General features: G+C 47.2%; 5 protein-coding genes across 5 annotated transcripts; 2 read left to right on the forward strand and 3 right to left on the reverse strand.

The window, feature by feature from the left end:
- Positions 1-324: 324 nt before the first annotated feature.
- Positions 325-1,347, reverse strand: folD (Bifunctional protein FolD; the record flags this gene model as incomplete). The annotated part of the gene is made up of 2 exons (XM_037329082.1): positions 325-1,044; positions 1,108-1,347. 2 exons carry the CDS (start codon positions 1,345-1,347, stop codon positions 325-327), a joined length of 960 nt encoding a protein of 319 aa, XP_037172849.1.
- Positions 1,348-2,050: 703 nt separating this feature from the next.
- Positions 2,051-3,037, reverse strand: CGCA056_v013841 (Retinol dehydrogenase 12; the record flags this gene model as incomplete). The annotated part of the gene is made up of 1 exon (XM_037329083.1): positions 2,051-3,037. The coding sequence occupies one exon, from the start codon at positions 3,035-3,037 to the stop codon at positions 2,051-2,053; it is 987 nt and encodes a 328-aa protein (XP_037172848.1).
- Positions 3,038-4,904: 1,867 nt separating this feature from the next.
- On the reverse strand, positions 4,905-6,259 carry CGCA056_v013842 (uncharacterized protein; the record flags this gene model as incomplete). Its single annotated transcript, XM_037329084.1, has 4 exons — positions 4,905-5,238; positions 5,301-5,704; positions 5,994-6,089; positions 6,185-6,259. The coding sequence occupies 4 exons, from the start codon at positions 6,257-6,259 to the stop codon at positions 4,905-4,907; spliced, it is 909 nt and encodes a 302-aa protein (XP_037172847.1).
- A 3,110-nt stretch (positions 6,260-9,369) lies between these two features.
- cesA-2 (Multidomain esterase) lies at positions 9,370-13,772 on the forward strand (the record flags this gene model as incomplete). The annotated part of the gene is made up of 5 exons (XM_037329085.1): positions 9,370-9,632; positions 9,697-9,787; positions 9,843-13,138; positions 13,212-13,469; positions 13,538-13,772. 5 exons carry the CDS (start codon positions 9,370-9,372, stop codon positions 13,770-13,772), a joined length of 4,143 nt encoding a protein of 1,380 aa, XP_037172846.1.
- Positions 13,773-14,240: 468 nt separating this feature from the next.
- tif-1 (ATP-dependent RNA helicase eIF4A) lies at positions 14,241-15,686 on the forward strand (the record flags this gene model as incomplete). The annotated part of the gene is made up of 4 exons (XM_037329086.1): positions 14,241-14,277; positions 14,339-14,413; positions 14,480-14,904; positions 14,964-15,686. The coding sequence occupies 4 exons, from the start codon at positions 14,241-14,243 to the stop codon at positions 15,684-15,686; spliced, it is 1,260 nt and encodes a 419-aa protein (XP_037173484.1).
- Positions 15,687-24,436: the final 8,750 nt, after the last annotated feature.

Below are 24,436 nucleotides of genomic sequence, written 5' to 3' on the forward strand. Positions count from 1 at the left end.
AAATGGACATGCTCTACGTTTCGTGACGTTAACAAATTAACGTTTTGCCAACTCAGACACATTAATGCTTTACGAAAGCAGGTACTACAACAGCTGATGTGTGGATGGTTGTGGGTGTCGCGTTCGTTTGTGGCATTACCAAGCTACATGAACGAATCCGGATGCGGTCCGTGTACGTCAATATCTCATCATCCCCTGAGTATTCGAGAGCTGCCAATAAAGTGAAACGTCATCGATCCAATTGTGATCGCCGAGAAAAAGTGTGTAAATTTGCGCCATGAAAGCTTGAGTTGACACCGAAGATTTATGTATAACGCCGCCATATTAGTGGCTATTCTGCGAAGCTGACTTCACTCTAAACAAGTTCAAGATCTGCGCACATCCCTTGCGAAGCCAGATGGATCTTGATGCTCTGCGTCTGGACATGCTTTTGATAGTCCTTTCCATCATCAACCAGATGATAACAGGCAGTACGCCACCTGGAGTTGGGACCACCATCAAGCCATCGACGTCAAATACCCTCGGATCTAGATCTCCCATCTTCGTGTTTGTGTCAAACCCAAGATCAATGACTAACTCTACTCCTGGCCCGAGCATTTCAGGCTGGATAATGCCGCCTTTGTTGAGCTCTGTCATGATAATAACCCCGTCTCTGTTAACAAGCTTCGCTTCCTCTGGTGTCTTGAACATCTCAATACGGGGATATCGTTTTTTGAGCTCGGCCTTGAAACCGGGAGTGATAATGTTGGTGCCCCCAAGAAGCGCAATAGATAAGTCGAGCATGTCGGCTTTGCGATAAGAAGCGAGCAGACGAAATACGCCATCCACAGCAATGTTGCTAGGCTGTCCTTGAAGACGCTCTTCAATATGTTTCCGTCTACTGATACTGCCCATAACGTCCGTTTCAGAGATCTGAATCGGCAGTGGACGCTGAACCAGAATACCGTGAGTCTGAGAACACTTATTCAGCGTAGAAATCAGATGGAGAACTCCATCTGTAGATGCATTTGGTGCCAGTTCGTACGGAATGAAGTCGATGCCGGCCTAAGACACCTGAATGAGTTTTCGCCATAGTCGGAGATTAGATTCCATCTAGCCATGACATACCTTGGCCGCCACTTCTGCCTTAATGCGGAGATACTCGTCGGCATCTACACCAGTGTTGAAATACACTACCGCGAGAGTTGGCTTGATGCCATCTATACTCTTGCTGTTTCTGATACACCATGACTCCAAAAGCCCAATCACTGGCGCTCCTTTGAGGAATAGAGCTTGGCAGACGTGACTGTATATAACAGATCCGCACTTGTCGCTCACGTAGACCGCTCCAAAATCGCTTGATGTCATGATGAGCATGCCGGGAGACCTGGAAAAGGACCAATATTGACTGAGCAAGTAGCTTTCATACAATAAAGTAAAACGCGGCGAGCTGCTGATTTTTGTACCCCAATGTGAATTCGAAAAGACGGCGAAGGCGATTTCTGAAGTTGCCAGTGCTTGTTTAATTAGTGTCTCATATTCCCCATGACAACATGTAAACACATTGTCATAGGCAAGGATCGACACCAACACCTTTTTTGTGGAACGCGACCAGCCTGATGAGCTGGGGTCTAAGTAGGTTGACTCGACAACCAGAAATGAAGGTGCTCTAGAAGGTCCCGTTGAATAGAATAAACTTGAAGTCTGTCGCCGGGAGAAAATTCAGGGAAAGGCTGCGAATAACCGAGATGATAAACGCAGGCCTCAAGGATTATTCACATTCCAGCCGCAAAGCCCCCACCCCATTTTGTCTCCCACTATTGCAGTGATTTGTACAATGGTAGATAAGCAGACATCGAGCATGATAAGATGAATACAACCTCACAATACCAAGCTATCTTAGTCTTCTAACAGTCACGCCGCCTCAAATGTTGCCATCAATATCATAGGTTTGTCAATTGCCACTCAATTACTTCAACCTTGGCTAGACCTAGATATTATGCTGGACGAAAGCCAATGGTCAAAATACCGGCTCGTTCATCCCAAGGACGACATCATATTTGATGGAGATCTATCTCACCCACTCGTTCGACTTTTCCCAAAGCAAGCTAGCTTTCGACACACTATACGCATGCTCGCCATATCCCGGACTGTACAGTCCTTTTGATTGTTCCCATGCACCGATTATCTGGCAGTCCTCAAGGTATCGCCCGCATTTCCCTTCCAATGCCGCAGCAGTCGCGGCCCAAACCGAGGTGGAGGCACCTTGAGACGGTGTTTTGTAGATTTTGGATAAGTAATCGTCTTGCTTCAGACCATTTTGCTGCTCATCAGACATACGTCTTGTCAGATCCGTGAGGACGGCGCCGGGTTGCACGGTCCAAGCGTGTATCCCTTGTGCGCCATAACGGCGCTCGATCTCATTCGCAGTCCAAAGGTTCGCTGTCTTGCTCTGAGCATACGCAGCCATGGCATCATAGTGCCCATCAAAATTGACGTTGTCGAAACGAACTTCTCCGAAGCAATGAGCAATTGAAGCCAGGATGACAACTCGAGAAGCAAACTCTTGTGTAACCCCTGCAAGCAATGCAGGAAGAAGCAGTTCAAAAAGGAGAAAGTGAGCCAGATGGTTGGTACCGAACTGTGTTTCAAAGCCATCCTGCGTTCGGCCTTCCGGAGGGGTCATGACTCCCGCATTACATATGAGGATGTTGAGCGGCACTTTGAGAGACAAGAAGGCCTCAGCACATTTGTGTACACTGGCAGATGAAGCAAGATCGAGTTCCAAAAGGTGAACACGCGGACTGGAGACAAGAGTGTCACCCGGAGCAGCCTTGGCCTTCGAGATGTCGCGGGCGGTCAGGTAAAGCGAAGCGCCAGTGAGAAAGAGAGCCTTTGATGTGTCGATGCCAATGCCAGCGGAGCACCCTGTGACGAACGCTGTTCGATTGAACAGTTTGTCAATCAGGCCCTCATCGCGAATGATTTGGTCTGCGTCTGGGCGGTTGTCTCCTGGGCCGCGAGGATTGGCGTGAACTGCGACATAGCGATCCGCCATACTCAAGGCATGTAGTGTCCAAAGAAAAAGATAAGGAATGAAGATGTACGGCTAAAAGTTGGCATGTCCGAGGTCAGATTTCCCTATAAATAACTCCTCAGCATGACCATCCGTGGCGAGGCCCGCATCTCCAGTGGGGACGAAAGAGGACCATACCCCAGCACTAAAAAGCAAACAGTATGACCCAACATAAATTTCTAGACTTGATATGTTTTACAAAGATTGATACATGGAAGGTGGAACCATCGACGGACGAATTTGAAACCCCGACCTCTGTTCACAGACTTTGGTGGGTTTTACCCGGCTAGCTGACTTCAAGTGGCAGCAGCATCAGTAAAGTCCGATTCGCCCGTAACGGAAAGCCCAAATAGGAAGATATTCGGCGAATGACCATTCCACACACGGTGATGCGAACGTATAACACACGAGATGGTAAGGCAATATTCAGCTTTTGTTCTGTTGAGTCTCGGCCGAGCCAATGCCGATGGCAAAGCACCGGAATTTGCGGCCCGTTGGGTCTCATCAGTCCGAGTAAGAAGCTTATATCGCTGTTGCCTACCCGCAGTTAGCGATAGTATCTCAATCACACCAAAGAGATTTATGGTAAATCATGCAGTAGTCCTCTTGAAACAAGTTCATGAATGATCCTCCTGAAGTAATAAGTTTCAGCTGCCTTGCAGCTGGTCTGAAAGTCTCGCAACGAACATGACAAAAAGGCTGACCTGGTTTGTCACATTCTATTATCACGGAAAATTAGGCTTCGACTCTCTTTGAGCTTTGAGGAAGACACCCATTGATTGAAGAGATCCAATCAATGATGCTTTAGTGTATATTTGCTGTTCACTTATCTTGCAAGAGAGTATGTCAAAGATCGAGTTAGCGAGCCTATCAACGTCCTTGGGTGTTTCGGAGCTCTCGTTTGCAGCATAAAGTATAGAAAAGTGGGATTAAAATCTGAGGCGATGATCGTTTGTATATGGACAAGATCGGCACTCAGCTCAAGCTGACTCTCAGAAAGCAGCTATCGAGATAGTAAAGCCGTCTATTTCAACTGAGTTGATGCTAACGATGAGCTTATATTCCTCCAGGTCGCGGCATCGCAAGGGAAATGACCCTCAAGCTAGAAGAGTTAACCCAGTCGCATGATATGTTGATGCATGCGAGCTCCAGTTGTGAATGGTGTCTTGGAATAAAACCATGCGATAGTGGACGTGAAGATACACTGGGACTTCAATATTTTGAGACATCAGTAGACTAAGACCTTTGTGGAGGCATCCTCCTAGTCTTTATGAAAATTCCACAAATTAGATATTGCAACTGGACTGAGATATTGGGAAGACTCGTTTGTTGGGGATCCTCGCCTTAACACCTCAAGTCCTGGAAAGTCGAGGAAAGAGATACAGTGATATGAATATATACATAGCATCAACATGTCATATGGAAGAGGACAGTGGCTAAAATATGGTGGGAATAGTCACTGCATTAAGTCCATCTTCAGTTGTTACATGGTAAGTGGCTGATGAACAGAAGACGACTGCGCTTCCTCCACAGATGCCGGCCATGCTGTAAACAAGCTACTAACTGAGTATATAGATGTGACCGGCGAAGAGACTCGGGGTTCCGTTAGAAGATTTGAATCCGCTCAAGCAATGGTCTTTTGAGTTGTTCACATAGGAAGGAACCGTCGGGAGAGAATTCGGCTTCCATCGTCATTTACGCATGCCCTCACTGGGAACCAAACCCATGTATGAAAAGTACGCGGGTTCTAATTATGTTATAAATCAACAGTTTGGTTATTTCAGGCATTATGTCTCTTAAGTTTGCCCATTACACCTAGAAGACACAATTCTAAGTTGGCTGGTGATGCTTACATCCCTTTTCCGTTATGCTGCTGGCTGGTGATAGACCAGGCTGAGGTCTTTTGTATGTAGTAACTGTCGTAAGGCTTAACCCCGGCAGTGAGAGGGTAGTCGCCCGGTTCGGAGGTAATTTCAACCTCTCTCGTGACCCATATTCGGCTGAGGGCCCGTTGTGTAACTGGCCAGACGATAGGTATGGACGCACAAACCGTAGCCAGGTTAACCTCAACTGTTGCTAGCACAGCAGGGACACAGGCGTACCAAGACGGATCCACCCGCGGGTAGGTTCCGGCCTCTGTGTTCTGGATTGACACGAGACGACTGACCCCAATAGCAACAACACTGTTAACGAATAAGGTCAGTAACCTCACAATGATGTCTGAATAGTCTGTTGGGGCGCTTACATATCACCTAGAATGAAAAGTGAGACAACTCCATAGACAGACCTTTTCCGAATGCCGTTTCCCCACGCGAATGGTAGTGGCAACCCACACACTACCATGTCGAGAATCATGTTAGTCGCTACATGGCTGATGTATGTTCTTTTGTAGACACCTAAGTCGTCCGACCCGAATCCCCATCGGCCCGTGGCCGGTTTTGTCAGTTCCCACTGTGCCGAAACGGGATTGCATGGAAACCAAGCGATGACGGAGTATGCAGTGCCCCACATCGCTGTGATGATGAGCATTACCATGCTGATTCGATATGATAGTGAACCATGGTCAAACATTGTGAGATACTGACATAATAGAGCCAGCTTGATGAAGGTTGTCGCCATGCAATACGCAGCGTTGCAAATGTAAAAGGTCTATCGGCAAGTTAGCGCTTCAAATTCTACACCAAGAGAGAGACATCCAGGAAGCTTGCCTTGATGAATGCCTCAGTGCCAGTTAATCCAAGAGTAGCATAGTGCTTGCCCAATCCGTTTGAGAGGGCTTACATAGACACGGTCAGAATGCGTGCTTTCTTCGTGATCAATAAGAAATGCCCCTACCTATACATGTTGATATGGATAACAAGGTGGTGGCAACCTGGAAGGAAGAGAGAGCTTAGCATTTTGACCTTAGAGTCCGTTCGGCTGGGAATTGACAACATACCAAGACCATAATGAGCAATGCATCGTCCCAGCCGGGGCGGCGAACGACGAAAAAACGGATGTACAGCCGCCCAGTGCCACAAACATAGGCGAGGATCTGAGGACATCGTCAGCCTTGTGGTTCATTTCTGAGCAATGCCTGAAAATCGCGCATTGTGTGTTGAATGAACGACAACATATCGAGTAGCGTACCAGAAAAACAATAATAATGGCTAGCGCTGCCGGTCGCTGATTGAGCGCAGGGATTGCTTCATCGAGGTCGACCATTGTCAAGTGCACATGTCATGAAGATGAAAGAGGATTGTGGATCGAAGTTCTTGGTACAATGACCGACGAATCCGCTTGGTCTGAGGAGAACGTGTATCGTATGCGTGCCGAGCCCTATCCCAGCAGACACGTTGCCTGGGTACAGCTAGATAGGAATGTCCAGGGGACACTGTTTCCTTTATGTGGCCCTCAGGAATTGAGATACGGTTCTCTAAATCCCTGTGCATAGCACCAAACTGCCGGGATCTGAAACTCAAATATTTGTTTCGAGAACTTCCCCATGAACGTTAATCTTAAAAGGGTGGGATTGTCTTGCCCATTGGAGTTTGTTTCGTTTCAAGACTTGGGTTTGTTATGCGGCGCTGGACGCACGGAACAGCTCGCGAACTACGCCAGTGCTCGTAGTTGGCCCCAGTGGTGCGTAAAACTCTCTCAGTACCCATTATCTTTGCGCAGGCAATTGCAAGAAAACAACGTTGCACAACGCGGCAATGCCATTCCTGCTGAAATGAATTGGATTGGTCTGTTTGAGTACGCTTCATATGTTCTTCTGATTCTGAGGCAATACGTCTGGCTTGCACACAATCTCCTTCTGGCTGTCACTAATGCTAACCTTTTGAGCAAAGACCAGCAGTTATAAGAGCATCTCTGGGTAGAAGATGATCTGCTGGCTCATCTCCTCTTGAGCTTTGACCAGAGACAACCTTAATTTGACCCGAAATATAATCAACCCGAGCAGTATTTGTGATCTGGATGTTCTCGGAAGACAGCCATTGCCTGATTCGAACAATTGGGCATCCTTTATCACTCCTTCCAGTGGAATCTACGTCTGCTTCATCCCTTTGAAACAAGATCGTTGAGTTAAAATGTCGTGGGTTATTATGTGTAGTTCTTAAGTATTGGGCGGAATGCAATATGTTGATGAAGGAGGAATTCACTTAGAGCGGCTTGTAACCCTTTGATGAGCGTCGTCATGGCCTTCACATGATAATTACGAAAGTATGCAAGTGAAGGCTTCATGTGAGGTCTATTTGCTTGTTTTATGTGACCATGCCGAGGGATACTTACGAAGCGATTCGCACTAAAAACCCTGATAATGGTGTTATTATTCAGCAGGCGTAAAAGTGTAGATTTTTTAGGTTAGATGTGCAAAATGAAACGGGGAAGCTTTTATGTCTCGGCTTCGATGCAGCTCTGGTGGATGCTCAAGGTTAGCAGCAGCCTTGCTCCCCTAATTAGATATTAGAGGTGACCCCTAACCCCCTTTTCATTAGCATACCAGTCTTTGCTGTATTAATAGTCATGGTTTGGTTTTAATTCTCTCCGTCTGTGTCTTTATTATCTTTCATAGTAGGTGAGTGAGGTTTGTTATACTAACTACTATGTGGTAAGGTATGCTGGTAGGACACATTTAGGAAGCCACTAAGACATCTAGCGGCGATATCGACGATCTAATATTATTGAAGAAAAGTCCGGATTTATTCACATTATGGAGTCTGGGATAAGCCACTATTGCGAAAAGCAGTACAGCGCCCTGCTTTAGGAGCGGATTTCTCTTATGAAATCGTCATCGCAGAAAGGATGCGAAGGAGCTGAAGATTGGAACGAAAGACAAAAAGGCGAAGCTAAGAGATAGGTACTCATAAAGACAAAGACACATCCTTCAATTATTAGAACATGAACCATATAAATAATAGTCCGGTTTTCAAATCGACCGAAAGAATAATTGGTTTACATATAACGCATTTATGCCACATAGTGAAGACATCTGTGGAGTTCAATGTTTCATTGCTAAGGGTTATGTTCTTTAGATGAAAGAGGAACTTCTTTGAGGAAGCGCATCCCACCTACAAGAACATGCTAGAGAGAGTTGGCATTTGAAGAGGCGCTGTGTGCTTCGTTTAGTTACCAGCATGCTGGACATACCGGCTTGGTATTTTGAGGAACAACCCTTGAAGCGCAGCTCCGTCAGCATTAAAAATATTGCAACGCCACATTCAGCAGGTCCTTATGTCAATTTATGTGAAGATTGCTGCAAGGGACTTGGGCATTTCCTCATACGCCAAGATGGTTAGAAGGAACTTCAGTAGTTCCTCATTGCCAAGATGGCTAGAGGGAACTTCAGCAGTTCTTCAAGTGCCAAGATGGTTAGAAGGAACTTCGGAACCTCCTCATATGCCAATATGGCCAGAAGGTTCGATGCCTGTTTGGGAAGGTTGCACTTGAACCGGAGGAAACAGGCCACAGCGGCCGGGGCTCTGGGCCTGGCGGTACGCGGCACCAAATCGGGCATATTGGAAAGCTGGGCTACGATGGGATGGCCACGGGGACGCGGGTGCGGTTTGCTGCCTGTGGCCCTGTGCGATCCAATGTCATAGTGCCGGGGAGGTACTCTTCTCGTTGCATGATCTCGCTACGGCTGGTTCAGGTGGCACGATACGAACCACCCCTTTCATAAACCATGCGAACTGTCTGCGAGGAGGAACTTATGCTTAACAGGGAACAACGAGTGCTTGACTAGGGCGTAGGGTTTAGTGACAGGCGATCACCGTCCAGCCTGTAGAGGAGGGATCGTAAGGGCACGTGATGGCCAGGTCTATCTCGGGGTATGAGATTGACAGGAGAAAGCCCAAGATATCAATTGTTGATAGTCAGTTTCCTGTATTGTAAGTGGCAGCCTAGCCTGGGCATCGCCGATCTCCTTCAAGAAGCAATAGTTCTCACGCACACCCGGGATACCGAAGGTAACGTTCCCAGTTCCGACACCGATAAGTAGCATGTCGTAGGCGACCTCAGTCTCGGGCATTGAGCCCTCAATTTCCGAAGCATCCAGGATCTTACCAAAGTCCTGTTGTGATTCGGTCGTCAGCTGTCATGGCAGGAGAAGGCCTGTCGCACGGACATGGACGGTCGTTCGAAAGTCGGCTGACGATGTCGCTTCTCGCATATCGCTCATCATTGACACGATGCCAGGTGATGTGCAAAGTATGCCATCAGAATTCATACAAATGCAGCACAGATCCCATCCCACCCCCTTTTGAATGAATGGTCATCCCTCTGTGTTACACAAAGCCTTGACTCTGTCTCTCTTTTAGTTCTCGAGGCGCAAGATGAGGTTCCTCAATTCTCTTGTCAGCCTCTCCTGGCTTGGCTCACAGGCGCTCCTCTTCGCGGACACTGTAACAGCCCACCCCACTTCCACGGATGTTACTTTCATTGATGATCCGATTGTCAACGAGACCACGGCATGGGCCCAGATGGATGATGATGTTGGATACCACGGTCCGAAGAGGCGCGATGACAAAACGCCCCTGAGGATTATGGCCCTTGGGGCCTCCATTGTCTTTGGTGTTGGCTCGCCCGACCAGAACAGGTTCGTGTCATGAAGCTGAGTATGCCCGAGAGTATCTCTTTGCTAATCAGAGCCTTGTATCCAGCTACCGTAAGGTTCTCCGCCAACAGTTGCGCCATGACGGTCACCCCGTCGACATGGTCGGCACCAAGAACAGCGGTAATATGAAAGATAACGTAAACATCTTATCACGCAGGCCCGTTTAACGATATAATGACTGACCAAGTGTAGGACGTCGAGGCTGTATCTGGCTTCATCGTTTCTGAAATTCACGACCTCTCCAAGGCTTCCTATAAGTTCAAGCCCAATATGGTCATCATCAACGCTGGCACCAACGACATTGTGCGCAGTATTGACAATGCGAACCAGCACATCCGCTTCCGCAACATGATTCAGGGCCTCTGGGACAACATCTCCCCCGGGACTGTTGTCATCGCCACAACCATCCTGCCGATCGGTGGTGAAGCTGATGCTAGACGTCAAGCCGTCAATGAGAAATATCGTGAGGTCGTGCGGGAGCTGTACGCCCAGGGACGACCCATCTTCCTCGCAGAGATGGATGGCCACATCACTCTGTCGGATCTTGATGACGGTGTCCATCCCAACGCGCAGGGGTTCAAGAAGATGGCCGGGCCTATCTACGCCGCCATCGGCCGTGCGAGGTCTCAGGGCCGACTGATGGAACCTCTAGACGCCGGGGACGCTCTCGATCAAGGAGGTGTCGGCTGCCACAAGGTGCCAGGCAACGGCATCAACGCTGGTGCTCTCACACAGGTCGGCAGTGGCTACGATGATGGTGAGTACATCCACGACGCTCAGGACATGGGCGCCGTTACCACCATCACTAGCGACTGGGATCGCGACCAGTGGTTCTTTGCCCGCATCTTCCGCTCGGACCGTGATGATCTGCTCGGTTGGATCAAGAACGGAGACAAGGTTCTATATGCTGTGCGCAGAAACGACGGCGACGGCAAATTCACCCTGATTGGCGACCTCGACGTACACGACAACTGCATTCAGAGAGGAGTCCAGTGGGCTGACCTCAACGGCGACGGGCTCGATGACTTTGTCTGCATCGGCTCCGACGGTGCTGTGTTTGCCAGCATCAACAACGGCAACGGTGGTGGCGGCACACTGCCCACGTTTACACACATTGGTACCTGGAAGGCCAGGGACCCTGCCTACGCGCAAGCCGACATCCGCATCGCCGACATTGACGGCGACGGACGCGCCGACTTCATCGGTCTCAGAGGTAACGGCGACGCTTGGGTATGGCGTAACGGTGGCACCGGCAACAAGCCATCCTACTTCCAGGCCATGGGTAGGCGTTTCGAGGGTAAAGGCATGGGCAACCTCGCCGGCACACGCTTTGAAGATCTCAACGGTGACGGTCGCGCCGACTGGCTCTGGGTTTCCGACAACGGACAGACGACGACGTATACCAACTCGCGAAGCTGCCACTGGGGCAAGGAAGGTGATGGTCTCTACTCCGCCTGGCGAATCGGCACCAACAAGGCTTCGGGCAAATCTCCAACGCACACGGGCGGCATGGCCAACGGTATCCGGAATAGGATTCACTTTGCCAGTGTCTACGGCAGCCCGCAGGACTTTGGTCTCCTATCGCGCAAAGACTACGTCTGGATGGAGCACAAGGAGCTCTCCAACGGGAAGCACGAGTTCAAAGTCAGGGTGTGGAAGAGCAAGGGTTACGGTGCGACCAAGCCTAAGGCTGACGGTAACTTTTACTGCGATATGACGGGCAACGGGCGCGATGACTACATTTGGGTTCTCTCTAAGGGCGAGATGGACCTGTTTGAGAATGCTGGCAAGGACTTCATCGCCAACGGCGAGAGTTACTGGAAGCAGCCGGGACAAAAAGCCTTCTTCAAGCCGCCCAGGGATCTCGACCGTCGCGATATTCATCTGACCGACTTTGATGGCGATGGCAGGTGTGATATCATTCACGTCGACCACAACAACGGCAACCGCGTGGAAATGTGGAAGAACAACTACACACCCGGAGGGGGTTTCAACTGGCAGTACATCGCGAACCCGGCCCCTGCGCTTAACTGCCCTGAGAAGCGCGGCGTCGGCTTCCGGGACTGGCCGATACGTTTCGCCGATGTTACGGGAAGTGGAAGAGCCGACTACGTCTGTGTTGAGAAGGATGGCCGCATGTGGGGATGGACGCAGGACGGTAACGGCGGCTGGACGCATGTCGACCAGTTCTTCAGCGCCAAGGGCCACGACCGCGCCAACTTGCAGTTTGCGGACGTTGACGGTGACGGTAAATCCGACATCATATGGATCGAGAAGTTTACCGGTGACTCTTTTGTGTACTACAACCTCGGCCGGAGGGATATCGGAGGGTCTCGGTACCACTGGGCGACGATCCCAGCCGGAGGACCGGAGAAGGCGTATACCGGAAGCTTCGCCGGTTCGTGCCAGTACTTCCCGGACTTTGACGGCGACGGCCGCGCGGACCTGCATAGTATTCAGGCGACATTCCCCAACACGGCCGTCACGGCGTACAACAGGTGCGGTGGAAATCGCAACGGTGACGACTGGGATCCTTCGTACGAGCCTGAAATCGTTATGCCACCCCCGGGACAACCTATCGAGGGTACCCCTGGCGGTGGCGGCGCTCAGCCTATCGAAGACGGTTGGAGAGAGATTCCATGCACGCACCAAGGCGTCACAGATGCCAGAGAGGACGCCGAGTGGCGCTGGGATCAGGTCCTGACGCCCGCCGCCTGGGCCGCCGCCCTCCGGAACTACAAGTCGGATAGTGAGTCGAACCCCGACTTCGTGTTCACCCGCTCTATCAGCAATTTCTTCAACGGACCCGAGTCCATGGACTGCCACAAGCTGACGGGAGCCAACGGCTGCACGGGGGGCTCCTCCTTGCAGTGTAACGACACCAACGCCCCCGCGGGCTACTTCATCCTCAACTCGTTCCGCAACATCAACGCCATCCTGTGGAACACGTACGAGGCATTAGGGGACTCGTACAACGACGCCGGGACCTCGATCGCGGAGTTTGGCAAGACATTCTCCCCCGTCAAGGACAGCGATCTGAGCGTAGCCATTCTCATCGACATCCTCACCCTCGGCTACGGCGCCGTCATGGCTCCAACGTGGAACAAAGCGATCAACAAAGTGCCCTGGGCGAAGAACAACGGCGACGACTTCAGCACGCTCAAGGATTTCACCAACGATATGGTCTTGGGTGGGTTTACCCTGACCAAGGACCTCATAGGCAACGTCGTGACTAGCCCGGACTCGGCCCTCACAGTGAACTTGAAGCTGGTCATCAACGCGTGGGAGACGGCCATTGACAAGTTCGCGATCGAGATTTTCAGCGGTAAGGGCGACAGGCTGTCCAAGATGATTGCCAACGGCAAGATGATCTCCTCGGTGACCGTCATTCCTTCGACTAAGGAGCTGCGGGCAGAAATTGACAAGGCTTTGTATGCCACGCTGATCCCCCTGGGCTGGAAGATCTCCAACCGGGATCTGAACCCATTGTATGCATCCCTCAACCTCTCGCGAAGATCGAAAGAAGAAACAGATTTGGGCCAAAGTGCTGACGACATCTAGCATCGTCGATTCGAAACGCAGCTGCGATGCCGCAAACAACGACGAGTGGATCAAGCTGCGTATCACTAACGGCGCCATCAAGTCCGAAAAGGTCTGCATCGACGACCGCGCTTACTTCCTCCTCGCCGCCGAAAACCCCAAGCAAGAGTGCGACGACGACAAGTACGGCATCGGCTGTTCTAAGTTCGACGGCCTCCCCGGCACGAGCGCCCTGGGACCCCTATGGGGCGGCGTTACGAGGGAGGACATGGTCAGGGGGTACGCAATTCTTCTTTCTTTCAACTGCCGGTGATCCTTCAGAGGATGTGAAACTAACAGAAAGGCAGCTCCATCAACACCTTTAAGGCCCACGGCAATAAGAACCAGGAGAATCCTCGGGTGCCCGGAATCCTGGACGCTGAGCAGATTGACGCCATGGCGGAAGTCAACATCCAGGCGCCGTACGTCTTCAACTTCCCCATCTGCGACGTCAACACATCGTTCAGGGGATACTATGAGGGTGGTCTCGCTGGCCACGTCAAGAAGAGCTACTTCCCATGCAATCTCAACTACGATCTTTAATACCTAAAGTTACAACTATCTTTAATCAACAGTTTATTTGTTTCTCAAAGTGCTATGTATTGAGTCTAGGCACGGCACATGCCCAAGGCGCAGAAGTATTGCTCCCTGCCTCGAATGTGATCTTTGAACGGGAGCTCGCCCAAGAATGAACTCGAGGCTGGCTTCCAGATGCCTCTCACAGCCTGTGTACGCTAGCGGCTGACGCACTAATACGTGCCCTTCCCCGCGATTAAGCACAGTCCTCATGAGTCAGATTTTAGGCTGCAGTCACCCATATGCAACACAGGGCAGTTGGATTGCATCAAAAATGACGTAACCACTGTTCGGCCTCGGTTTAAGGCATTTTCAATTCTTTCCAACCCTCTGGTCTCATTTTCCCTCCACTCTCCCATGAGTAAAAGTTGACATCTTCTTGACCCTGCATCTGTAAAGCAACTGCAAAGAGATCCCGCATGGCTACCGAGCACAATGGCTCTTGATATGGACTTTGAGAATGATCCTGAGGGTGAGTTTTCCCATCCTCTTGAAAAACTGTCAACTCTCGAATGCTGACTCACGTGATACAGAGTACACGGAGTCTGGACACAAAAAGACGGCTGCCTTTGATGACATGAACCTTAAGCCTACTCTTGTCCGTGGGGGTAAGTCCCAGTGATACATTGGAAGAATTATGCTACGTCTAGTTGCTAAGCAAGACAACTCTCTAGTGTACGCCTACGGTTTTGAACGCCCTTCGTCTATACAGCAATGTGCCATCATGCCCATCCTCGATGGCCAAGATGTGATTGCCCAAGCCTCCTACGGTGCTGGCAAGACGGCTACTTTAGTTATCTCCATCCTTCAGAAGGTCAAACCTGATCTGAAAGCCTGTCAGACTCTGATCTTGGCTCCCAGCCGCGAGTTAGTTATGCAGACCCAGGAGTTCATAGTTGCTATTGGCGACTTCATGAATATCCGGTGTGGTGCCTGTGTTGGTGGAGTCAGCGTGCTCGACAACGAGAAGGTTCTCCGGGATGCCCCCCCGGTGGTGGTTGGAACACCTGGCCGCCTTAAGGACATGATACAGCGTGATATCCTCAAGGCTGCGAACATAGAGACGCTTGTCCTTGACGAAGCTGATGAAATTATTGCTGTAAGCGTTTGGCCAAGCGGTGGATTCTCTTACGATTGTTACTAACCAAAGTATCCTAGCGTGGTTTCGCGGATCAGATCTACGATATCTTCCACCTTCTTTCAAAGCCGGTCCAGGTTTTAGTTACCTCTACTACAATGCCTCAGGACCTTCTCGAAGCTACTGGCATCTTAATGCGTAACCCTCGTCATATCTACACCAAAAAGAAGGATTTCCGCCTCGAAGGCATCAAGCAGTTCTATGTTAATGTTGAGAAGGACGAGTGTAAGCTTGAAGCCTTCCTCCACCTATGCGCAAGTATCACGACTTTTCAGACAATCACCTTCTGCAACACCCGCAAAAAGACCGAATGGCTTAAGGAGAAGATCAATGTCCCCAACCTTCCCTTCTCCGCCATGCACGGGGATATGCCCGCGTTTGAACGTGCTGAAATCATGAAGCAATTTCGTTCTGGTTCGGCGAAGTTATTGATTGCTACTGAGCTCCTCGCCCGTGTTATAGATGTTCAGCAGATTCCTTTGGTTATCAACTATGATCTGCATGCCAACTATGAGGGTTATGTACATCGTGTCGGTGGTAACGGACGCTTCGGCCGAAATGGTGCCGTTGTTAATTTGGTTACCTCGGATGATGCCGGTCTAATCAGTAAGATCGAGGATTTCTACAATACCGAGATAGAAGAGACAAATCTTGACAATCTCAAGCTCTATTTAATAGAGCAAGAATGGACTAAGAGTAAAGAGATCTCCCGCTGCCCGGCGAGAACGGCGGGCCCTTCGTAACCGCGTGTAGAGGTTTTGCCCGTTCTCAAAGATACGTACACAATACACATCCAAGTCAATTTGTCAAGTGGCCCAGGGCCGAATTCCGTCTTGCACTATGTCTGAGCAAATTCGGGGCAAGAGTTTCCTCTAACGCTCTGTTGGGCGAAGTGGCCAAGAAGTGCACTATGTCCGAGTAGGTAGGTGTCACAAGATCCGCAGTTGGGCGCTGCTGCATTTATCTGACAAAGCCGCTGTCAGCATCAGGACTTCAATCTTTGCAGCATTCCCAGCTCACGAGGCTCTAGCGTCATTTAACCATAACCAACTCCTCCGATACCATCTAATTACATTTGTTCTTAACTTTGCCTTCAATCGATTTAACTTCGTCTATCAAGGGGATCAAAGCGTTCGCTGCTTTGTGCTGCCTCCTGAGGTCTGTGAACGTTCGCAGTCAGCAGCATAGTGTGATGCTCTCAACCCTAGGCTCCAAATCAGAGCGGGTTTCTTATATTTGAGTCAGAATTTGCATCATTAGTCGCCCAAACGGAAAACTATGCCTCCAATCTATTCTCACAGCATCCTACCCGTGGGGTCGATCCGCGTTTTAGATCTGCAACCATCCCTAAAGTCGTCCAAAGTTCCGAAGTGCGAGATTCGCGTAATCTCCCTGCGCGATGACAAAAAAGCACCGTCTTCTGAGGCTCTGTCGTACTGCTGGGGCTCGCCACAAGACACCATTTTCATCTACTATGTTTCATCGCCCAAAGACAAGGATGAGAAATAACTGCTGGTCACGCCTAGTTGCTTTGACGCCTTAGTTCACCTGCGGAGCCGACTCAGCAAGCGCACTGTATGGATCGACGCTATATATATCGACCAGACCAGCGCTTAGGACAAGGCCTAACAGTTTCCTATAATAGCTGAGTTTTATATAAAAGCTGAATAAGTTGTTATGTAGCTAGATAGAAAGCAAGAGACTATACGGCTTATATTAGAGTTAAGTTATGCGACTTAGCTTGCCTATAATAACAATATTATAACCTATAAATAAAGATAATAGCTATATAACCTATTTAAGCGTTAGGCGGCTAGAATAAGATATTTATACTATAAAATTATAAGAATAATAAGGATTTGTTAAGAATAAAAAACTATAATGTAAGTTATATAATAATAAAATAAGACTAAATAAGCAATATAAATTACTAAGTATTTAGTAGCCCCCACGAGCGGCACCAGTTGGGGGGGGGGGGGGGGTTACAGCTAGGAATCAGGGATGCTGCGCCGGTAGGGGCGGGGGGGGGGGGGGGGGGGAGGCAAGGTGTTAGGTATAATGTAGGTAGGTAGTTAGTTAGTGTATAAAGAAGGTAGAGGGAAGTAGGTAAGTAGTTAGTAGTAGGAGTAGTTATAGTAGTAAGTAATAGTAGTAGTAGTAAATAAGTAAGTAAGAAGGAGTATATAGTAGTTCTTTATTGTTTAATATTTCTCTTTTAATATAAGTAGAAGCTTTATAAGGCTTTTTATATTTTTTTCTCCATAAATAAACTAACCTCCTACTTTTAGCTAGAAGTTATCTACGCTTAGTTAATAAGCTTTATAGGGCTTCTCTTCTATTTATAACCCTAGCTATAAGCTAGCTAAGTAACTTTTATAGTTTATTAATTAAGAAGACCTATTAAGCGCTCTATATTTCTATAATTTTATTAAGTAGCTATAAACTAACATCATGTCTACGATGGCTTACGTTGGAAGCCATTGAACGCCCCACTACAGAATTAGGTGGGTCTGTTGTTCACAGCAGGGTGGAAGCCGTTGAGATTTTCCATAGTAAAATAGGTAAAAGTAGCATGCAATTGAAGCCACAACTGGTGCAAATATAGGAACCCAGTTTTTAGTGTTTTATTCTGTGATATAAGTCCAGAAATAGGTGAATAGGGTAGTAGAAGTTTTTGTGATGTCGTCCCAGCCCCTATATTAAGCAGCTAATTATATAATAGGACTATCAGCCAGGCTAGAAAGCCTAACCAAGCGATAGAACGCAGGCAGGGAGGAAAGTAGATTAAGGAGAAAGTGTATGGAATTAAGGGGCAGGAAGGTGAGGTTATAAAGAGAGAAGGAAAACAATAAGTTATGGATAGTAGATAGAAGAAAGTAACTAATATATTTAGCCAAAAATAGAGCTATTCGTCCACAACATATAGTATTCCATTTTGATATGTATATTATTTAAGTACGCCATATTAGCTAACGAAGCTATAGCGTATTTGCGGAATAACTATCAGTTAATCCCTGCTGAGGCTAGGAGCAGGGTCGCCAGATTAATTAGCAATATTCCTAGCATTATCTGCAGCCAGGCTGATTTACAGTTGTTTTAATACCTAGACCCCACAGTTAAGCCAGTTGCCTATATCGCACCGCCCTAGACGGACGGTTTGTGTTGCTATGCATGCTGTTATGTGTGCTGCTGCGTGCGAAACATGCAGGAGCATTGCTGGGCAGAATATAGGTAGGCGAATAATTAGCAGAAGGGGGGCAATATGCATAAGAAAGCCACAGCAGTTAGAGATTTACTGTGGACGACAGGCGTGCTATGCTAGCGTTTTTTTTTTAACACAGGCTGCAAGCAGATGGTTTGAGGTTGGGCGGGGGTTAGGGGTGGCCGTTTAAAGCAAGCTATTAGGGCTGGGGATAGACAACATAGCGTGGTTTGTCGCGTTGCATAAGAACCAAGAGAAGCAGTTTGAGGCTGATATGCATGAGGAGGTTAGTATAGTGGACGAAAAGTTAGAGCTAAACGGGTGGTTATACTGCGTCAGGTGGACGAGGGATTTAGAAGTAGCGCGCGCGAGCGGCACCGGTCGGGGGGTGGTTAGGGCTAGGACGGACAGACCCGCGCAAGGTAGGTAGGTTTTAGGTAGGTAGGTAGGTAGGTGTTACGACCCGTTATGCATGGATAACAGTTGACCGACCCACTTAGGCGTCGGGCGGCTAGGACAGGACATTTGTACTGCAGGATCACAGGAACAACAGGAACTCACTCGGTAACAGAAGAACTATGGTCTAAGTCACATGATGATAAGATAACGATCATATTGGATCAATATGATCCAACACGACTTAGGGGCCAAACGATCATTCTGGATCGGAACGATCCAGATCGACCTAAGGTATAAAGGAATATGTTCAGAATTAGACTTATATATAGTATAACCCTGAGCCTAGCTTATGGTCAGACTTCTATAGCTCTTCAGCAATCAACTTAGTATTCATCCTCATAGATACTCTCAGCTTACCTTCACTGCGAATCACTTATTAAGTCTAAGACTGATCACCTTAGCCTCTGAAGACCTAATCTACTACAGCCTACAAACTATAACCTACAACCACAACCTAGTGTACTGTTAGAACATATTAATCCCCAGCTTCTGTTAGCAGACCCTACTATCAGATAGCTGACTGTAACACTTTGATTGCTCCTGTTTAGTAAGTTGACTATTAATTCCTACTAACAGTAACAAACGATAATGTCTTCCCGCGCCTCTGTCAAGTCGCCTACCCTGGGATCCTCGTCCACTTCAGGAGGACGAGCCACCTAAAACCTAGCCTAGGAACTAGGAGACCAGAAGATAAAGGATGACTCAGACAGCGAGGATGACACCAAAGAACTTAAGCGCCAGCTCAACAAGACTAACAGCAACTTCAAGGCAATGCGTGAAATGTTCAACCAGAACGCTGCAGCCCTTAGCGAACTCCAGGAATAAGCCTGCAAGAACCAGGATCTGGAGAAAGAAGTCGCCACCCTCTGAGCTGCTGCTAATATCATATCCGCCCTAGTTAAAGGATGAGAACGCCTCAAGCTTAACACACCTTCCACTTTCGATAGAACCCTAGGATAACTTAAAGGACACCTGGTTTAAGTTTGAACCTACTAGGCCTTCTATATAAACACCTTCTAGAACGACACTAAATGCGTTATATATGCAGCCACCTTCCTTTAGGGGCAAGCCCTTGCCTGGTTTAAACCCCTCTAATAGGAATAGCTTAATAACCCTGTCGAAAAATACAGCTAAGAAGTCAAGGACATCTTCTTCAGCTTCACAGGCTATGTTAAGGCCCTAGAATCTCTCTTCCTCAACCCTAATAAACAAAGACAGGCTGAGCGAGACCTATCCCACCTATAACAAACCAAGTCAGCTACACTCTACGCCGCAGAGTTTAGGCGATTAGCTATAAGACTCTATATAACTGACGAAAGCAAAGTTTTTGCTTTTTATTAAGGACTTAAGGATGATGTCAAAGACGAAATAGCTAAACTAGAGACACCTCCTAGCTTCCTCGCCTACGTCGAACATACTATTAAGGTTGACAACCGCCTCTATAAACGACAAAAAGAATAAGGAGAGAAATAACAGAACCTAAATTCAGGATGTAAGTACTAATAGCAGCCTCAACAGAAGTTTAACAGCCAGCAGAACGACAACAGACCCTGCAACAACTGGAATAACACCCGCCAGAATACTGCCTACAGATAACACAGCAGACCTATAGATCTCAGCATGATAACTAAACCTAACAACAAAAAACCTTAGAACCCTAAGTGCTACAACTGTAATAAGCAAGGCTATATCGCTAAAGACTGCAGACAGCCTAAGAAGCTCCCCTGGAGACCAGTAGCAGAACAACCTCGATAAGTCAACATAATTGCAAAAGCCCCATATGCATCCTAATCGTGGACTGGATGCTATGATGATAACTGCTGAATTCACCTTAAAGACAAAGAAATATCAGGACACTACCTAAGGGACAGCAACCCTGGACGGTCTGGTTACAATATAACCATCCCAGACACTCGCCCTAGGACCCTGGCAATAATGCATTCCAGCAACAGCAAAGTGGCTAGAAAACCAGTTGAACAACTTAACAAAATGCTATAAATTCAGCGACTAGAACTAATCACCCCCTGCATAACTAGCCAGCAACTCCACTATAAAGAACAACAAATCAAGAAGGAAATAGAGCTAATCCAGTAAGAAGACGACAGATAAGTATGACTATATCAACAACAAGAATCAGAAGAAGAACCAGAACACCAACATAATCCTCTGATAGAATAACAACTCCTCAGTATGACCAACAACTGGACTTTCAGAGAAGGAGAAAGCTCTTCCTATAACTTAGATAAACCTCGCGATGTTGCCTGATAACGCAATCCGACAGAGATCGCCTATAGGTTCACCCCTAGTGTGGACGACTCCAGCTCCAAAGAGGAACCTGACGACTAGGAAGGAAGAATCAAGCAACTTCTGAGATACCAAGAAATCGACATACTTTAAGACAAGCAATAACGCCACTTCTATAGCACCTCAGCAGCCTAATAAGACTGAGGCTACACCCCTCAGCTACACACAGAAGATCATCCCGCGCTGAGAAGCAACCACCAGCTTCACTAAACCCTCTTCTGGCCCCAGTGCTTTCACAACAAATGCAAAGAATACATAAGAGAAAAAGACGACTACCAGTTCTACCCCAGAAGATATGACGATAAGCCTATCCATGAGATCTACTTAACCTCTATTATGATTAAGTGGACTATAGTACTATTTGAAGACAACCTTGCAGTCTTCAGACCTAGTCCTCAGTTCCCTATGAGATGTCAACATAACGACAGCATGAAATAGGACGAATGCTAATAAGACGAATGCTAAGTTCACTACTAAGAAAAGGCATAAGCCTAGAGAATCGCAAAGAATAGACCTAGACCCCCACAGGTCAGGATCTGCGAAAACAGCCTCGCAAAAGCATAACGAGAAGGAAAGCAAATCACCTACCCAGGACAACCAGAGCAGTCAAAAAACTAGACTTACCTACTGACGACGGATCACAACAGGCAACAAACATAAGATCTATTCACTAAATGTCACAAGGATATAAGGGTAATATCAAACTCAAAGTTACTATCAATCAGCAGACAACACTTACGCTGATCGACAGCAGAGCTGAAGCAAACTTCATTGCCCCCCAAGCCATCAATAGGCTAGAAATACGATAGGGAGGAAAAGAACGACCATATCAGTTACACACGGCAGAAGGAGAAGAATTTTAGTACGAAGGAGGTACCATCTATAATGAGACTGCGCCCCTTGAGATGAGCTACCTGAATCGAAAAGAAAGAATCCAATTCGATATTGCCGATCTAGGAATATATAACATAGTGCTAGGACTACCCTAGCTATAAATAAGCAACCCACAGATAGATTAGAGCAAAGGCCAACTCTATTAGGACCATGATGATTCAGTCCCTGAGCAGCCCTGTCAGAATCAGGCCTCAAACGAATCAATACGACAAGGAATAGCAAAATGATACCTCTGTTACCTTAAGGCAAAAGAAGCCATATCATAACCACTGATAACAATAGATCTCAAACAGAAGAATGATCTACTTCTGTCTATCCCAGAAGAATATAGAGTGTATGAGAAACTCTTTGCAGCTGAATTAGAAACCAGATTGCCTGAACACACTAGTTTCAACCACGAAATACCCCTCAAAAAAGGGAAGGAACCACGCTTTAATAAAATCTACAGACTTAACCAGACAGAGATAGAAGCCTTAGATAAGTACCTTAAAGAAAACCTTAAGAAGGGATACATCAGACCCTCAACATCACCAGCAGGAAGCCTAATCCTGTTTATACCTAAAAAGAATAGAAAACTACGATTATGCATCAACTACTGCATGCTTAAAGAAATGACGATTAAGAACTGCTACCCACTACTGCTTATCGATAAGATGAGACGACTCCTTCACAGAGCCAACTGGTTCACAGCCCTCGACCTCAAAGGAGCCTATAACCTGATCAGAATGAAGCAAGGAGAAGAATAGAAAACCGCTTTCAGAACCCAAAAAGGATATTTCGAGTACCTCGTTATACCATTCAGCCTCACTAACGCCCCTGCAACATTCCAAAATATAATCAACTAAGTCTTACGCAAATACGTTGACATCTGCGTAGTAGTCTATCTTAACGACATCCTCATCTTCTTATTAACACTTGAGAAACATAAGGAGGATGTACACCACGTCTTATAAGCCCTCTAAGAAGCTAAGCTATTAGTTAAACCTGAGAAAAGCGAATTCCACACACAGAGGGTGGAATACCTCAGATTCACTATCACCCCTAGAAAAGTCTGTATGTCAGAAAACAAAGTCAAAGCTATCAAGGAATAGCTGGTACCCAACAACCTCAAGGAAGTCCAAGGATTTCTAGGTTTTGTCAACTTCTACCGCAAATTTATTAAAGACTATAGCAAGATTAACGCAGCTCTTATAAGCCTCAGCCGCAAAGACACACCCTTTATATGGGAAGAACCATAACGAACAGCATTCCAGAAGATCAAGGACCTCATCGCTAGCGAGCCCGTCTTAAGCATTCCAGATCCAACAAAACAGTTCGAAGTAGAACCTAATGCATCCGACTATGCAATAGGAGCATAATTATCTCAATAAGATTCAGAAGGATGACTACACCTATATACCTTCTTTTCTCGCAAGCTCCACAGACCTGAACTCAACTATCAGGTTCACAATAAGGAACTCATGGCAATCATTAAAGCTTTTAAGGAATAGAGACCTGAGCTCTCAGGAACCACACACGAAGTACTTATATATTCAGACCATAAGAACCTTTCACACTTCATAACTTTAAAGGTGTTAAATAAACGACAGATTAGATAGTTAGAATTCCTATCAGAATTCAACTTCTGAATCATCTATCGCAAAGGATCAGATAATAGCAGAGCTGACGCTCTTAGCTGACAACCAGACTATAACGTCCTAGTACCTAAAGAAACCCAGGTGATTCTCAAAGGAAATAACAACAGAGATCTAGTGCTAGCAACCAAACTTTTGATGATAGCCAGACGATCTAATACTAGCCTGCCTAGCGAACTAGACGATGAAGCAATTATGGAGTTTTATGCTCGCCCTGCATATGGTCACCAAGGAATCATAAAAACCTAGAAACAACTATGACAACAATATGGAGAAAAGGTCACTAGAGAACAAGTGGCAAAAGCAATTAAGGATTATGAGGCCTACCTCAAAAGCAAACCTGCTTAACATCAACCTTATGGTATGCTACAACCCTTACCTATGCTGCAAACCGCCTAGCAATCCATATCCCTCGACTTTATCGTCAAATTACTAAAGTCTCAAGAACCCCTTATGGGAACACACTTTGACAGCGTTCTTATTATTATAGACCAACTTATAAAGTACGCCTACTTCATCCTATACAAAGAAGCAAGTAACGCCGAAGAATATGCCTACATATTCCTTAAATATATCATCGCCAACTATAGAACGCCTAGAGAAATTATATCAGACAGAGATAAGATCTTCACTTCCAAATTCTGGAGGTTAATCACATCACAACTCAGCATCAAATAATTAATATCCACTGCATTCCACCTGCAAACCGACGGACAAACAGAACGAATCAACTAAATCCTCAAAACATATCTCCACGCCTACGTCAACTACAACTAAGATAATTAGGTTGTATTGCTACTAATAGCCTAGTTCGCCTATAACAGCGCAGTAGGAGAAAGTACCAAAGAATCCCCCTTCTACCTCAACTATGGATTCAAACCAACCGCCTATGGAGAACCCCGAACAGGCCCAACTGCAGTAAAAGCTGTCGCCTCAATACGCTAAATTAAGGATATCCAGGAAAACGCACGCAAAGAACTTGAATTCATACGACAAAGAA

The sequence above is a fragment of the Colletotrichum aenigma genome, assembly GCF_013390185.1.
Source record: "Colletotrichum aenigma strain Cg56 chromosome Unknown KSG_Cg56_contig09, whole genome shotgun sequence".
Taxonomy (NCBI): domain Eukaryota; kingdom Fungi; phylum Ascomycota; class Sordariomycetes; order Glomerellales; family Glomerellaceae; genus Colletotrichum; species Colletotrichum aenigma.